The sequence below is a fragment of the Panthera pardus genome, unplaced genomic scaffold (assembly GCF_024362965.1).
Source record: "Panthera pardus isolate Hobbes unplaced genomic scaffold, ASM2436296v1 HiC_scaffold_17, whole genome shotgun sequence".
Taxonomy (NCBI): Eukaryota; Metazoa; Chordata; class Mammalia; order Carnivora; family Felidae; genus Panthera; species Panthera pardus.
The window spans coordinates 89,065,423-89,083,738 of NW_026526732.1; the positions used below are offsets into that span (position 1 = coordinate 89,065,423).

General features: G+C 33.2%; 1 protein-coding gene across 5 annotated transcripts in view; it reads right to left on the reverse strand.

Moving 5' to 3' along the window:
- ADGRB3 (adhesion G protein-coupled receptor B3) overlaps positions 1-18,316 on the reverse strand; it is a 721,030-nt gene that overhangs the window by 421,812 nt on the left and 280,902 nt on the right. For 4 of the 5 annotated variants that reach the window (XM_019417654.2, XM_019417653.2, XM_019417650.2 and 1 more), the window contains one exon: positions 4,868-4,978. The exons of the other annotated variant lie outside the window; for it this stretch is intronic. In XM_019417654.2, coding sequence (XP_019273199.1) covers positions 4,868-4,978 — 111 coding nt within the window. The remainder of the gene's footprint in view (positions 1-4,867; positions 4,979-18,316) is intronic. 5 annotated transcript variants of the gene reach the window in all.

Below are 18,316 nucleotides of genomic sequence, written 5' to 3' on the forward strand. Positions count from 1 at the left end.
CTTTATTATTTTTTTTGAAGGGTTAGTAAATGATTTAGAAATTACTTGCAGTGCTACTCAAGACAGCGGGTCCATAGACTGGTACTTCAGGACAGAAGGAGGCTGAACCAGAATGTAACTCAACTTGCTGATTTCTTCACTGAGAATTTCTTTTTTTCCAAACAAACAAACAAAAAAGTCAGCTGAAATTAAACGTGTGTTTGATAATGTAGTTGAATTTACATCCTGGTATATGCTTCTTATTTCCACAGAGGCCCATAAAAACTAGTTCGCAGATAAACACAGGTCCACCAACCACACTTGGGGTAGCACTATTATGAAGATTTGTTCTTACATTGATCTGCATTATGCACCCAGAGGCATAGATTTTAATGCATTTATGACTAGATATATATAGTAAGGGCACAGACAGTGGTTAACTGGGATGACATATTACATTAAATAGGACTTATTTTGGGTGTTGGATCAGTGTTTGTCCTGAAAATACTCTGTAGATTAATTACCCTTGATTATTTTAGTCTTTTTGCCATCACCAGTTTATATTGTAACTACTTCTTAAAAATGTTATTGGATGACCATTTGAATAATATTTAAAGACATGCCTCATAATATTCTTTTACATTAAAGAATAGTCTGAAGATAAAAAAATCATTATTCTAGACCCCAACAATATGGCAATAGTTAAAAAATATCCACACATATATGTATATATGAACATATATATTTAGCAATGAAACTTTTTAATGTAAAGTTAGGAAAAACATAATGCAAAGCTTTTTCTTTTGATAATTCAATATGTGTTGTGATGACAGTAAGTGAAGTATAAATATTATGGTTGTATGTTATTAATTAAAAGCTAGGAAACCTTAAACAGTGAATTCTAGAAATAAAATGATAAAGGTTATGAATAAAATTAGTTATATTTTTCCACAAAAGCAGTCCTTCTCTTACCCTTGCATTGTTATTATGGCATTAAAAATGTTTTTTATTAAATTGAACAATGAATCAGGATCAAGATCTACTTTTAAATGTATTTCTGTACAAATATTTAAAAATCGAGGTTCCTTCTGAATGTATACTATAATGATGTTGAACAGGCTAAGCAGTGATGTGTAGATCATAAGAAATTGATAATCAGTGCTAAGAACTGGCCTTCTTCACTCACTCAAACGATGATTCATTTTGTTGATCAAAAACAAAATAAATAAATGAATAAAGTCTATATTGGCTTTCAAATTATGAATCAAATTTTGCCACTGAATTACCAGCCTACCTACCAAAATGACCTCATTATATCTCAAATGGTATAGTTTCAAGTGACATTTCCACTAAATAGATATGATTTCCATGCTGCCACTTCTTTACTACAGAAAGTGTGAAGCCTGTTCTAATGAGGCATATTGGATCCCTGTAAGAAATAGCTCATATACTTAAAAGAAAGGTATGCGTATATATACACTTTTAAACTCAATGACATTAAAATAGTAAAGTATAATACAAAGTATACTATTTTTAATATGTGTATCTTTGGAGATAGCACAAACTAATCTGGTTCCTTGTAGCAGAGAAGGCACATTAAACACCATGTAGAACGCTTCAGTATCTAAGGCACTATTAAGGCTCTTTATCCTGACACAAAATATAAAAGGGGACTGGGAAAGCACTGTAATTAAAGTCAGAAGGTCTGTTTGATGGAAAGCTATTGAATATTAGCTCTGTGACCTTGAGAAAGTCACTTTATTTCTCTGAACCTCTCAATAAAATGAGTAGTACATCTACCTCAAAATGTATTTGTGAGGTTTAAATGAGATAATGTATAAGAGTGCATTTCAAATTATAAACAAAATATTAATACAAAATTTTCTAGTATGTTAAAATCATACTAGAAACATTTTTAATGTTATACTTCTCTTTTAAATAACATGCTATAATATATATTTCTAATATACGTTATCTCCGCCACTGGAATACAGGACCACTTTTATAAACATGTTTATAAGATCATTGGATGACTATGCTGTTAAAAAGCATCAGTAAGTAAAATTAAATTGTCATAAGCTATCTTATTGGAATTTAATTTAGATGTCTGTATTAAATATCTGTATCTTATCACTTCATTTCATTTCCCTTGAAATGAAATATATATTGCGATACACATAAATTGTGTCCTAGGCTATTTGAGCATTGTTCATTTATATTTAAACTAGTCTATCTCAATTATTGGACTGACCAAAATGATCAAGTTATCTTGATCAGTAATGCTATTTTCCCAAACGTTACCCCTTTAAAAACGATTTCCATTCATGTTATCACTTTATAGAGAGCAAGCTTTTCAGATACAGGGTATACTGATCATACTGGTTGAAGAAGCCAGGTTATTCATTTTGAGAAAGAATTCTTAATTCTAAAGGCTTATAGGTTTTGCTTTGTTTTCTCTCATGACTAATATAAAATACATATTATATTGTCTTTCATCATTCAGTTTTACCTCTATTGCATTTTTCTTCATTCTCACATTAATGTTAGCAAATGTCTATGATTGTTTATATGTAACACAAATCTCCTGGTTTGAAAGACAAATAGAAAAGTTTTATAGAAAAAACTTAATTTTTGTGAGATTTGATTGTGTGACACTTGTATTTATTCAGACTAACTACCTTAACACCTAAAGGAAGTATAACTTAGAAAATATCTCAGGAAAATAAACAGCTCCTCTCTTAACTTTATAATTGCTTCATATCAAATTACATATTTTAAAAACCATTTAAAATAATGCAGTTTTCCAGTCTTCTATCAGTATTGTAGTAATTTCAATTTAAAATAAGTATTATATGTGTATTTATATTTACCTATACTATTTCTGGTTTAAAATAAAACAATAAATATTTAAGAACAATCAATATTTTCAGAACTTTAATTTTGGAGTTCATTGCCTTTTCTGAATCATCGTTAACAATATAAGGAAATGGTTTTAATGCTCCTTGTGGATCTATTTAATAAGTGTTTCATCTACTTTACCAAATCATGTGTTAATATGTTTTAGATACAAAACAATGCTTGTAAAAGAACCAGTAAATGAAAACAGAATTTAGTAATTTCTGACTAAGTAAACATAATGTTCCTTGTGATTTGAATTTGTAAAAAAGGTTTTGGTCGAAAACTGAATTTTCTTGGTTGATGTCATAGGCAAATCCAAAAACTGAATTTATATAAAATGCCCTGGCCAAACTGCATAGTATTTATGCATTAGCAAATTTTACTACATTACAGGAAATTTAAAACTATGGCTCTCCATTTCACTTCCAAATGACCCCACTTTTAAGTAATTTCAGGAAGCCAATGACTGCGGCCTCTTTTGCAGAAAAGGAGAAAGTCTTTAATTTTGCAGCAATGCCCCGGGTGAGATGGCATCTGAAGGAGGCTGAGTAGTTAGATCATGTTCTATGCCTCTATGTAAAGTCAAATATTCCCTAATCTCTGGTCAGTGACTGAGACTATTTTGCTCCATGTAAGGGAGAAAAATACATTTAATAATTTGAAAATTTACCTGACCCTGGCAATGCACTTTCGGACCTGTACAAGCAAATAGTAAACATATGTCACCTTTTGTTAAATAAGAAGCTGCACCAAAAGCAATCCAGATAAGCAAGTTTTGTTCATTTCAGGATCTAGCTCAACGTGTATATTTAAAAAGCTAAAAATATGTCCTTAATGTAGAATTTATTGTAAACACTCTTCTTGTTCTGAAGAATTCTTTGACCTACTTGTAATAAGGTGTTAAACTCTCCAATTACTCACCAATTACCAAAGAGCACAATCCATTTAGAATATTTGCATTTTTAAGTTGTAGATTCAAATCTAGTGTTCAGAATAAATATCTTAAGAAAATATAAACTAAAGGAAATATTCATTCTTCAGGAGAATTTCATCAAAATCAATACCATGTCAAAAAGCTGATCGAGTACTTGAAACTTCTGTATTAATGGTAAAACAGATGATCCAGATTGGAATGAATAAAACTTTATATAAAGACATAGATAAGATTGTTAGTTTGCAATTTCCTGAAATAAAAGTGACAGCTGAAAATGTTTATAACACATTTTAAATACATTTTCATCTAAGAATGTACTACATGCAATGTAAACAGAAGGAATTATAGCCCATTTATTATGATGAACCAACATATGAATGCATTTACTTGTGTATATATATATGTTTTTCTTTTTTTTAGGGAGGTATTTGCAAAAAATCTAATGAGTTTAGAATTAAAAATTTTACAAACCAGAAAGTGATCTTTGTTGATATTTAATTATTTGGAGTATATTATGGCTTACTAATAAAGATTGTCAACTTTTTATTATTTAGCTTCTATAACAAAACCTTCTTTTCAAATAAAAAAAATCTGAAAAAAATTTTCTAATTTCCATACATTTTAATAATTAATATTTATATGAAGTATGGCATTTAAAAATCCAACATCTTATTGTTAAATTAAATTTCATCATTTAAACTCCTATTTAAATTCTAATTCTGAAAAGTCCTATAACAATCAATTATTGATGAAATAACTTTGTTGAGTTCTTTAAAAGTTTAATGGTACATTTAAGTAGTTAATTAACATAGGTAAATAATAACATGTAAATCCTAAATGTCCCAAACTAAAAGCAAAATAAATCTTACACATATTTTTGTGCACTTTTCAACTCACAGCTACTTCATTTATGGACTTTAACTGGTGACAAAAAAAAATGGCTCAAAAAAATATCAGCTCCAAAAACTGACAAATGTGCAGCAAAAGATTATGAAAACATGCAGTGGTTTCATTAAATTAACAACAATAAATAGAAAAATGTAACTAACGTATTACCAGTTTGTGCCATAAATTTAGCAGCATCAGCTTGTTCCTGAGGGACCCTTTTTTCATGAACAGATCGAGGTCGCTGACTTTTAATTGTATGATCTCCCATCATTCCAAATTCTAAAGACAGAATAAAGGTATATGAAAGCTTGTGTGTAGACATTTCTCACAAATTACATTACTGTCTCATGCAATATGTTCCTACACATACCTAGAAGTTACTGATTAAATTTACAATTCTAAATTTGCTAGGCTGATCTACTTGGAATATTTCTAAACTCAAGTAAAAAAAAATCTATAAACAAGAACAAGTTTTCAAGAAACAATAATAACAGTCAATAGAATGACACATCAGGTTTTAAGTCAGCTTAATTAACAAATAGTGTACTCTTTTCTGATCATGTTTTCAAGCAATACATCGGAAAAAAATACAACCACAGTGTTAACTGTTGTTTTTCAGAGACAGAATCCTGACTGTATAACAGCTGCTGCTTTGCTGAATAGTAATCACCCCACAAGTTTTTCAGCACTTTTCTTGAGGAATAAATAATCCTTAACCTAGCTTTCCTAAGGTAAGCATTCACTTAATATAGTGTTTTTCCAAAGATGAGGTTGGCCTTGGTGTCCTTAAAAGCTCATGGATACGTGGTGGTTGAAGTAATTCTCATTCTCTCCTGCCCTGCCCCAAATAGTTGTTCATCCCTTTTCTAACCACATGTAAGACAGTGTTTTTTCTTTTAAAAGTTATGTTTAAAAGAAATGGATAACTCCAGGTTTCTGTGATTTAATCCTTTAATGTTGTACCTCCTAGGAGAAGCAAAAAAAAAAAAAAAAAAAAAAAAAAAAAAAAAAAATCTGGCCCTAAGTCAGTGACAATGGGGAAAGAAAAAATAAGTTGAACAAAAGATAGACTCCATAATATATTTTTGAAAAATTTATATGCTTGGAATTCTGCAAGAGTTCCATGCTTCTAGTACAGTTATTGTAAAATAATTTTAATGAAACAAATGCCTAATTTATGGAAGAGTTGTTGATTCTGGCTTAGAGAAATGTGTAGGGGAAGGGGATTCCTGAAGGGTGAGGGGCAGGCAATCATGGTGTTTCTGTTACATTAAGACAATTGTTGGGCCCTTAAGACCAGAACTTTAATACATGACAAAGATGATTGAGTAAAATATGTTCTAATGATAGTGCCAGAACCAATGTCAAAATTTGGGAATGTTTAATTTTACCTTCTCCTATCAATCTTTAATCTTCTGCTAAAATATTACAACTCACTTTGTATAATTGAACACTGTATTGTGTAAGCACTAATTCTATTAACTTTTTAAATTTTATGGGAAGAGAAAAGACTAGCACATGTTTTTGTCCATCCCGGCAAATCCCCACATAATTATTAAAGTATGGCACTTGACAGATTAATTTGTCAGAAATTCTTTCCCGATATTCTACCCAAGAGTACATCCCATGAGAAATCTGAGAAATCTAAATGTGTGTTTGTTTTTGTCAGTTTAGATAAAATCCAAGGCAGGAAATGGAAATTTTCATAAAATGTCAGTTGGCTTAATCTTGTAAAATCCATCATTATTTTCCATTGCTGCCAACATCCTTTCATTGCATTCATTTATGCAGGATGTGTTGCCTCAGCTATGTTTCATTATGCTAATAAGACATATCTAATCACATGTCATCTAATGATTTGGGAAACTGACTACTTAGAAAGTTTGTATCTGGACTCTTACGTACTACCCAGTATTTTAAAGTATTATATGTAATTGAAAATTTTCTGAGTCTGAAACAGCAAAGGAAATTCAGTAGTAATTTTTATTAACAGTATATTTTACCTTCTCTGTGTGTGTGTGTGTGTGTGTGTGTGTGTGTGTCTATACTTAGAACATTTAAGTCAGAGTTTATGTATGCATAAATAAGCTGCAGGCTCTAATTGTCACGCTGAGGTAGTTTTGGCACTGGGCAAAGGATAGAAAAGAAATTTTTCATAACTACAACTTCTTTTTTTTTTTTAAACAACTTCTGTTAGTAAGTAACTTTATTACCTGTTCTAGTAGAAGAAATTCTTCAACTCAGTGGCAGCATGAGAAGAGCCTACACTCTATTTTCTGAGAAAAAAATAGTTTATGTGTTACAGGGACTATAATCTTGAAATCTGCAGTTCTTAATTATGTTGGTGGACACTGCTGAAATAATTTTTAAAGTGTCATATTAAATTTTTAATTCTTTCTGGACTTTGAACACAAGTACTCATCTTTAAAAAGAGGTGTTTGCATTTATGTGAACTATCTCATATTATTAGCTGGAATGTGAATTAAATATCTCAAACATGAGTATAACACAAATTAAATTTCAGTATTCTTCACTGTCGTCACTCTTGCTCAATTCTACTCATCATCAATAATTACTGTTGTGTGAGCATTAGTGCTGATACTTAACATTGGGATACTTAATAATGGACCACAGTATTTGAAAAGAAATTATTCAATCATCTATGAACGTGACTATATATTTTTCTGTACCTAAAAGTTTCAATTGAAATTTTTTATTATTTCTGTCAATATAATTTATCTGAAAAATAACTTCTAAAAAGTGGAAACTAATATGAGGGCTTGATATAACTAAATTCCCTATAAGATAGAAGACATACTCACAATTTATTTCTTTTTCTCAGGTGGAAAAACAACACTATGGTGGTATTTTTTGAATGTTCTAGACCTCTTGTTTCAGACCTAAAAGAATCTGAATTCGTATGTGAATCACTTAAACTATTATCTAACCAAGTGAATTTCTTTTGCCAATGTTTATGTGCCAAAGAAATCTTTATTTTAGGGTTGTTGTCAATGGTAAGATTTAACAACAAATGTTATGGGTCCATCCATATCTCACAAAGGGATATTTTCAAAACATTCGTGTTCTCTTTTGTGATGATTTTACCTTCTTCACTTCTAGTGAAAATAAAGGCCAGTTGGATCATTCACACTTAGAAAAAAATTAGGCTATTAATTTTGCTATTATTTTCTTATGTGGTGAATGTGGGTTGAGGTAAACCTTTATCATATTAGGCTCTCTGAATAATAAAAGTTCTTCATGGGTTATTGATTTATACTCATATGATTCTGAGTTGGCAAAGATAACATACTACATTAGTTACACAAGGAAAATAGCATAACCAAATAAAAAGATGATTTGCTTTGTATAAGCGATGGAAAGCAAGTTATGAAATCAAATGAAGTAATGTACAGCATAATATTGTGTATGTATATATGGTATATGGTTTATGAAATACAGGGTTATTTCCTATATCTTTATATTGATGGTATCAATGAAGTGGTAGGTAAATAACTGTATGCATGTATAAAACTCAAATGACTGGAGATGACTTTCATATTTAGGCACATTTTCTCATACAATCTTTCAATGTGCTTCTTGATAAAAAGCAGGAGTGTCTGAAAGTAAGATATACTCAAAGCTACATGAAAGAACAGTTTTGAAAATTCGTTAAGAATAGTTTTATGTCTTCTCTTTTCCCATCCAGAAATATATAAGTAGATCATGAAGAAGCAAATAGATTTGAAAACTGCCTCTTGATAGTCAATTGTCAGTTGTGAAGTTTTTTTTCCTGGAAATCAAGGATTATAACAATGTGAAGTTGAAGTCATCAAGAAGTGAAAACACACACCATTTGCTATTTTATCATGTGTTTGTCAGTGTGCAGGCAAGCAGAGAGTTAGATTAGCTGATAAGTTATCACTGCAATCTATTTTGCAATATAAATAGTAACTTCACTTGCTAGGTAACTTTTCTTAGAATTTCTACAGAAACCACCCTAGCCCAGGCCATCGCTGCTTCTCAACAAACTCTCAAAGTTATCTCTTACTTACATTCTATGATCAAACTGCACCATTTTTTTTGTCATGGAAATCGTCAAACCACTGCATCATTTCTATCATCTTCCTCCATATGAAATATCTGTTCTTCTGTCCATGCCTGAGGTAAAACCCTTCACCAAGACCAACTTCAAAGCTACCTCCATGAACTATTTCTTAATCAACTAATAAGTGGCCTCTGTCTTTTAAACTTCTATTTTATTTTGTATCAATAATGGACTTTCATCTTAATTTTCATATTGAATTCTTCCTACTAGATTATAAACCTGTGAGAAGGAAAAATGACTTATGAGTTTTAAAATCACCTCCTGATTTACACATAGCTGGAGTTCATTATTTATCTTATAAATACATTTCATATGAAGAGTTGTGTCTTTATTTTTTTTTTAATTTTTTTTAACGTTTATTTATTTTTGAGACAGAGAGAGACAGAGCATGAATGGGGGAGGGGCAGAGAGAGAGGGGAGACACAGAATCCGAAGCAGGCTCCAGGCTCTGAGCCATCAGCCCAGAGCCCGAAGCGGGGCTTGAACTCACGGACCGCGAGATCGTGACCTGAGCTGAAGTCGGCGTTTAACCGACTGAGCCACCCAGGCACCCCAAGAGTTGTGTCTTTAAAATGCAAGTTTCTAGATGTCTGGAATCCTTTATTTAACCTGCTTGGTGAACAGTCCGATGGGAAAAAAAGTAAAATTCTTCATGAAGTACTTGCAAATTAGTTATGTATGATCATGAAGTTCAGTATTTCTTTTGTCAGCAAGGAATATTATCCATAAATACATTCAGGTTCTTATTTAAATAATTGCAATGTTACTGTTTTAAAAAGAAACTTAAATCTCACTGACTTAAAACAAAACTTAATGCCTTAAAAACAATGGTTAATTTTTATTAATAACCATTTTTTAATTACTTACATGTTAGGCACTAAAGTTACAAAGGCAAGTCTCTAATATTCTGAAGCTCATAGCCCAAGGAAATCCACTAAACATGGCTCGAACCTTTCAAATATGTAAAATTATTTATTTTAATCAAAATAGTAAGCTCCACTCAAAACCCACTTATTAGATTAACTTCCTAAATAATATATCACTCTTTTTTTTTATTTAATTTTTTTTAACGTTTTATTTATTTTTGAGACAGAGAGAGACAGAGCATGAATGGGGGAGGGGCAGAGAGAGAGGGAGACACAGAATCAGAAGCAGGCTCCAGGCTCTGAGCCATCAGCCCACAGCCCAACGCGGGGCTCGAACTCACGGACTGCGAGATCGTGACCTGAGCCGAAGTCGGACGCCCAACCGACTGAGCCACCCAGGCACCCCAATAATATATCACTCTTAACTAGAATGACTTGCTAACATGTTTCAAAAGAGAAAATACATCTGTTAAGCCATGCAACTGGACATTTGAAGTGACATTTCATTTGTCATCATAACAAGTAAGGATATTAAATGTATAACTTGTTGGCAGAATAAAGATTCTATCATCTGACTGGATTATGGTGGTATAGACAAATTCTGTTACGAAGCAACAGACATTTTGTGAAATAAGATAATTCTATTTAATGCATTCTTAGTTCATATGTTTTCAGAAACATATTATTAAATGTGTTCATTCATTTCCATACTTACTGGAAATAGAGTCGGTACAACTATTTTGCATGCACATTCTTTATGCATATTATAGCTGGGAGGTATTCAGATAGTGAAGAGCAGCTCAGATTATCAGTCATTAGGATATCATTCTGTTTTCTGAGGTTTTTAAAAAAATGTTTTTTTAACTTTTGATCAGACTTAAATATTGTATTTTCTCACTCAACCATTTGAGTGCCTATACAGTCAGGTGCTTTATGAAAGATAGAAATGTTGGGGAAAAGTCTACAGTATCAAAGACGTTTCTAGAACTGGGATGAACTGTTAGAAACAAGGAATTTTAAAATTAGACATCATTAGTTGACATTCTGAATGTCACCGGTTAAAAATACTATTATAATTTTACTAAATTTATTTTCCCCCAGAATCAAACATGGAATAGCAATGTGGATAGAAGACAACTTCCAAAGAACTTAAGAATAAGAGTTGGATAAAAAAACAAATATCAGGAACTATTTAAAATAATTTTTGAGAAAATTAATAATTAATATTAAGATGTATTTAAAATAAAGTAAATTAAGACATATTAAGAAATATTAGAAATCAGAGAAATACATCTTTAAAATTTAAGAGGATAGGGGCGCCTGGGTGGCTCAGGCGGTTAAGCGTCCGACTTCAGCTCAGGTCACGATCTCGCGGTCCGTGAGTTCGAGCCCCGCATCGGGCTCTGGGCTGATGGCTCAGAGCCTGGAGCCTGTTTCCGATTCTGTGTCTCCCTCTCTCTCTGCCCCTCCCCCGTTCATGCTCTGTCTCTCTCTGTCCCAAAAATAAGTAAATGTTAAAAAAAAAAAATAAACTTCCCTTAAAATTTAAGAGGATAATTGAAATTCTTTCCTTCAAATTATTACTTGGTTCCATTGCCATAGTTAGATACCTGGTTATAGGGACCAAGACACTATTTCTTATAATAACAAAGTAGAATCTTGCTTTTCAAAATACCCCTACAGGAATTAATTTTATCAGATAGTTGGACATGACTCTGTTAAGGAGATGGGTACTTTTGTGCCAAAACAGAAAATTGGTCAAAAGGCATACTGGTAGTACGTTTATAGAGAAATTTTAAATGTTCAGGAGTTTTCAGTTTTCAATTAAGTTATTAAGTTATGAAACATAAAATCTTTTGTAGAAGCAATTATCAAGTATATTTAGTGCACATATTCTTTAACAATGATGTTACACTTTAATTGATTTTTATTCAAAGTAGAAACTTTGAAATATTTACATTTAATGATGGATTTTTTAAGATGTCCTCAAATATGTATCTGAAAAGTATATAATAAAACATCTTATTTAGAATAATTCCAGAACATTTAGGGTGAAAACCCTTAAATCATTATTTTTATTCTTCTTCTGTCATCCTTCGGCAAAAGGTTAGTAAATTGGATACACCATTCCATGTTAGAAATCATCAATGTGTGTAATCATGTAGGAATTATTTGTTAATATTTCTTATACATTAGCCAATTGCATTTTATGACTTCATCTCTTTTTGAGATAACTATTGACTTTTTATAAACTAGCCATAATGGTTTGCTTGAAAAATGTGTTTTTTTTGTTGGTAATGAGGAACATAAATGCAGAAGCACATAAATGATGAATGCAATTCGACTTCTAAGAGTAAACTAGTAGCTGGGTGTCTTGTTGACCTATGTCCGAATTTAATTTAGCACACTAGCGCATCAGGGCAAAGTAAGATGCTTTACTGTAAGCTTTAGCATTTCTGGCAGATGACTAAAACTCTTACACTATAGGCTCTGAACAATTCTATTGCTAAAGCAGCCCCTAAGATCTTAAAAAATCTAAAAAAAAAAGTAAACTAAATCTTCCCTGGATATCCTATATTTTCCTAACAAGAACAGGGCTTGGTTGTGTTTCTGTCCAACTTTCTGACTTGCAGAGTGATCCCTGTGGGCAAAGTAGATTCCATAGGAATTTCCAAATGGAGGGGGTTGCTGCTTTGGAAATGACAGAAGACTTTTCTTTCAGGCTTCCCTGGCAGGACAAAAATGAATCAGTCATCTAGTGATGAGAGGCCAGATTCTTTTGAAGGGAAAATGATAGGCTCCAATAGTGATCTAAGAACTTAAGAAATGTGTGGCAGGGGATATGGAATTGAGGCAGTGGGATATTCAGGGTTTAGTACCACAAGTTGTCATTATTAACAGAAGATAAAGTATGACGAGGAGGGGTAAGAGATATTCCTGAAAGGATTGGTGGAGAGGGAATCAGAAACCTCTCTTATGCCTAAGAACCCTGGAATGTATCTCTATCTTATTAAATGTGAAACCATTGAAGGGGACTAAGAAACAATGATCAAGGAATTATGGTGTGATTTGAACTTTAGAGAGATTAACTGAAGAACGGAGAGCAGACTATGGGGAAACAAAATAGGGCAGTATATTAGGAAGCTATTGTGATTGTTCATTTAAGACTATTTGTGATTGGGTTGTGGGGGTGGGTGTTTGAGGGATAGCTCACTGGCAGCTCGTAAGCTTGGGTGAGAAGGTGGATGGGGGTACTCCCACTAGATAAAGAATCAGAACCATACACAGAACCCTGACCAGTCCCAACTTACTGCAAGCTGAGTACATCTCTGGGCCACTGAGTTCAAATTATTGGTAACTAGAGCAATTTTCACTGCCTCAAAAGTTTACAGGAAAAGTGTTTAATAAGGAAGTATATGCTTTAAAAAGGTGATACTTTTTAGCGTGGTACTTTTGATGGATGTTAACCTTTGTATATATTATATTATACATATTATATTACATATGCTCTATCATGTATTTATTTTGATTTTTTTAAAAAATGATTCCTCTATAGTTTTTAAATTAAAGCTCATATTCATATGGTACTTTTCAACTTGCCTAAGCTCATTCTCATTTACTATCACAGTATAGTACAGAAAAAATTTAACTTAAAGCAATATCACTGTATGCATATTTACCAAAAGAAATAATTTAAAAAGATAGTCCACAAAAATAATGAGTGCATTCTATACCAAAATGGAAATTAAAAGGTTAGATAAGTGGTTGCTTGGCCAAAACATTTCAACACATGAACAATGGGTAATCTCTGAAATGCCTGATATTTTTCATAAGGCACTGGCATCGGATAATTCTGACAAATCCTTATCACATTTATATTCAACTGAGTTGCAAGGTCTCAAGGTTTACTAAAGGTTTACCTGGAGATAAAAGAGAAGTACTTTTGTCTTTTTTTCTTTTGATGTTTATTTTATTTATTTTTGAGAGAGAGAGAGACAGAGAGAGACAGAGAGAGAGTGGGGGAGGGGCAGAGAGAGAGGGAGACACAGAATCCGAAGCAGGCTCCAGGCTCTGAGCTGTCAGCACAGAGCCTGGTGTGGGGCTTGAACCCATGAATGGTGAGATTATGACCTGAGCTTAAGTCAGACACCTACCTGACTGAGCCACCCAAGCGCCCCAGCACGTTCGTCTTTCATACTATTTTACTTATCTATTATGTTCATGCAGAATTTTTTTTGAGAATCTATATATATCACAATAAATGCCTCTGGTCATGTTTTACAATTTACCTACTGATATATGTCTACAGTTATTATAGAACTTTTTAGTTTAGAGCAGTATCGTATACATATCTTCTGAAAGAAACATCAAAACTAACTTTCATAATGAAAATGATTCTACTAAGACATGTATATAGTGTTTATAATATTTTCTAAAAATAACTATAATTCCATCTTAACTACTCCCTTAATATTTTAGCTTATTTCTCAGGCAAAAAGATACATAGAAAATATTTTTAATATTTTCCTAGGATATTAATTATCTTTAAAATTAATGAACATATATTCAAACTTGTTTCCATAAGTTATTATTACTACTGAAGCCCAAATGGCATTCTACAGAGAAAACTAGTGTTTAGCCTTTTCAAAGCAGTGGCTCACATACCTAAAAACAATTAAGACCATTTTAACTAAAATGTAGGCTAAAGCTGAACATAGAGGGTAGGCAATAAATGGGCAACCAACATGAGCACCTCTTATTTCAGAGCTTCAAACCTTAAGTTTTCTTGGCCTCTTTGCTCTTCTTGCAAAAGGGGATTCTAGGAACATGATTTCTAAGGTCTTTTTAAGCTCTAAAATTATGGTTTTTTTCTCAGGTCAGAAGTTGGCCCATGAACATATGGATTATCTCTCAGCAGACAAAGAGGTCTAGAGGACCTGACCAAAGGTTAATTAATGGGTCTGTACACAGATACACATACACTGGAGTCTACATAAGACAGAGTGGTAGTTGCTTCTAAATATTTTCTTAAGTCAAGCAATGTTGAACAGTTAACTGAATCCATGTCTGAGCACTAAACTGAGGTTACTTTGTATACGAGGTCCCAGCTTGCCTAATATTTATTTAAGCATATACATCTATGCTGTAGCTAGCATCTATACTGGAAAGGCATTTTTTTAAGATTATATGTTTCCAAAGGTATTTGGGAATAAATGAATTCAGGTAATTCAACAAACATTAAATAGGCACTTATTACATTCTAATGGGTTTTAAGTGTGTATATTGTACATAACATATATAGTTGAATTAAAAAAAATCCCATCTGAGCCTCTTCCTTTTAATAGAAAATTAAACCCACTGACATTTATTGTTAAATTTATTAAAATGTTAAAATTATTTATTCCGTCTATATTAGAGTTTCTCTTAAGCAAGTACCTTATTTTTTCATTTTTCTGCTTTCCTAATATTTTTGGATCAATAGAAATGTTTTTCCCCTCTAGATAGATACCTTACTTCAATTATTCAAGCATTCTATATAAATTTTGTCACATGTACATAAAAATATTTCCAAATATATCAATGTCTTTAGTGAATCAGTATCTGTATTCTTTCCCAAACAAAGACAAGAATTTGGGTGTGCTGTCCGTTGTCCTCTGCTTTGATACTCATATGTCATTTATTTCCCAACTGCTATATTTATGCACTGTGCTTCAATAATTTAGACTGAATCATTAATTTTGTTTGTAGATCTCCTTTCTTTGACTTATTTCTTTTTAAACAAGATAAATTCATTTTTCACAGTTCTAGAAGTTGAGCTCCAAGGTCAATGTGCCAGCATGGTTAGACTCACAGGGCTCTCTTCTTGGATTATAGATAGGAACCTTCCTGGCTTATAGATAGGAACCTCACATTGTGGGGGAAAAAAATAAGCTCTCTGGTGTCTCTTCTTACAAAGGCAATAATGTCATCATGAAGGCCCCACCCTCAAGGCCTCATCTAAACCTAAAAATCTCCCAAAGGCCCTGTCTCCAAACACCATTACATTAGGGGTTAAGGCTTCAATATATGAATTTGGTTTTTAATTTTGTTCCAGTATATCCTATAACAAAGAAGTATCTAAAATTGATTTATCTTGCCCTCACACTTGAATTTTGGTTTTGCTAGGCCTAGAAATTTAAGGTCAAGAAGGTTTTGTTTTTTTTTTTTTTTTCTCACTAAACTTTGAAGATACCTTTCACACTGAATCCTGGGATCCGGTATTGCCTCTAAGATGTCTTTTGGTAAGAGAATCTGCTTTTCTTTCTGGAAGCTGTTCCAGTGTTTTTTATTTTTATCCTCAGAGTTCTGAAATTTTACCAGTATATGTCTAGACATTGGTCTTTTCCATTCAGTTTGCTTGGTACTCCATGTTTGCTTTCAATGCAAGGACTGGTACTTTAGCTAAGTGTCCTGAAGGAGTGTTTTCTCCTGAGCCAACATTCCCTCTTCTTGGTTTTCTTCCATGTTCGTTTTGGATTATGGGAGCTATGCAAGCTACACTATGCTTCCATCTCAATCCCCTACATATTCACTGAGAACTTTCTCTGGGAAAATTGAGCCCCTGATTTTATTTTATTTTTTAAATCTTTATTTATTTTTGAGAAAGAGAGAGAGAGAGAGAGAGCACAAGCAGGGGAGGAACACACAGAGAGAGGGAGACACAGAATCCAAAGCAGGCTGCAGGCTCTGGAGCTGTCAGCACAGAGCCCAATGGGGGGCTCGAACTCACGAACCGTGAGATCAGGACCTGAGTTGAAGTCAGACACTTAACCAACTGAGCCACCCAGGTACCCATGAACCTCTGATTTTAAAGAGGAAGTGCACAACATATTTCATTCTCTGACCACTTCTCTTTCCTACTTATAGAAACCTTTCCAAAGAGTCCCCTCTAATTCCTCACTTCCCACTCACCCAACTATGTCAGGCAATCTGACTTCAACCTCCTTCCTTGAATGAAACTGCTCTCTTGAAAGTCAGCTGCCTCTTAAAAACTGTCACATTCATCTTGATTCCTTCAGCATTTGACACCCTCCCACCCTCCCGTATCCCACAACTTTTCTTAAAATGCTCACCTCCCTTGGCTTTCAAAGCTGACAATTTGAACTTCTTCCTCCTCCTGACTGCTTTTCTGCCTCCTTCGTTACCTTAGTTACGCTTCATTCCCTAATGTGAATTTTCCCACAGCTCCTGCCTCAATATTCTTTCCCTTAGAAGTTCCAACCTTTCCTAGACTAAAGTATCACTTTTAGGCAAACAACTACTCCCATGGGCTGATCTACATCTTCCAGGCCATGTATACTACATCACCTAGATACTTTGCTGGCAAAGTTAGCATTTATGAAAATAAGCTAATCATTTCCCTTATGAGAGCTGCTCCTAGCTATGCATTTCAAATTTATCTTTAATAAACAATACAGTGCTCAAATAAATAGTTCATGAATAAATAAATAGCAAAATAAAACTAAAAGCTGACCAGAAATAATGCAGAAAACTGTCTTCAGCTTATCAAAATATCTTGATAGGTCAGTTTGGTAATGTAAAAATAGGCCCCAGGGCCAGAGCTGGAAAGTTGAATAACATAACAAGAAAGTAATAATTTGAAATTTACTGAAGCTGCCAAGTACAAAAGGTGAGGCTTACTGGGGACCAAAGAAAAAGGAGGGGAGTTGAAATTAACAAATCTTGGGAGAGGAATAAAGAGAACTATCCATAAGTGTGGAAGAGACCAGAGGAGAAATCAGAAATTCCTTAAGGAAGGACTATCAGCAGCAGTTTTAATAGCAGTGATATTAAGGTTTAATGTATGTACTAAGCTGGGGTAAAATACACTCCCTCTCCACTCGAGCCAGCTTTTATTAAAAGCTTACTTAACCTGTGTTAGAGATATTTCAAAGAAGATGGTGAAGGAAAAAGAAGATTAATTTCATGTTGAGATTTGCAAGGGACAGAATAGAAATAATGGTCCCAGAACCAAACTACAAAGCAATGGTGGATAATACAGCTAAAATAAACATAAGAGTGGATAGGAAAATATATCAGAAATACACATAATCCATCCCTCAAAGAATCCCAAGAATATTAGGGAGATATTAAATTTCTAGTTCTAAATTATGTGGCAGAACAAGCCAAGGGCTTGTTTAAAATTTATATTAAAGAGAGTTGTTAGAAGGCTGGAGAGTTCGGGAGCATGTTGATGACAACTCCAGGATTATGAGTTGACATTCTTAAACTGGTCTCTGGGAAGCTCATATTGGTAATGTCAATTAAACATAGTCCTTCTGCTGAGTTTGTATTTTTGCACCATATGTTAATCCTAACATAATTTAGCAAGGGGTCTAAAGTTGTTTACTCATTATCATAGGACTAGGTTTCTATGGGGCTGGTGGCCAAGTGGCCAAGAATAGGCAAACGAGGTTAAGGATGGCATCTCTTACATGCTAAATCCTTCCCTATTTCCATGTGGGGGTTTTCCTCCTCCTTCATCACAATGTTCGCAGGTAACACTAGCTCTGATTACCCAGTTCTACTGAATTTTCCCACCAAGACTTACGTGGGAGAAACAATTAAGATTTTGCTTCTCTGTAGGGAAAATGAGGTCTCTTTTGC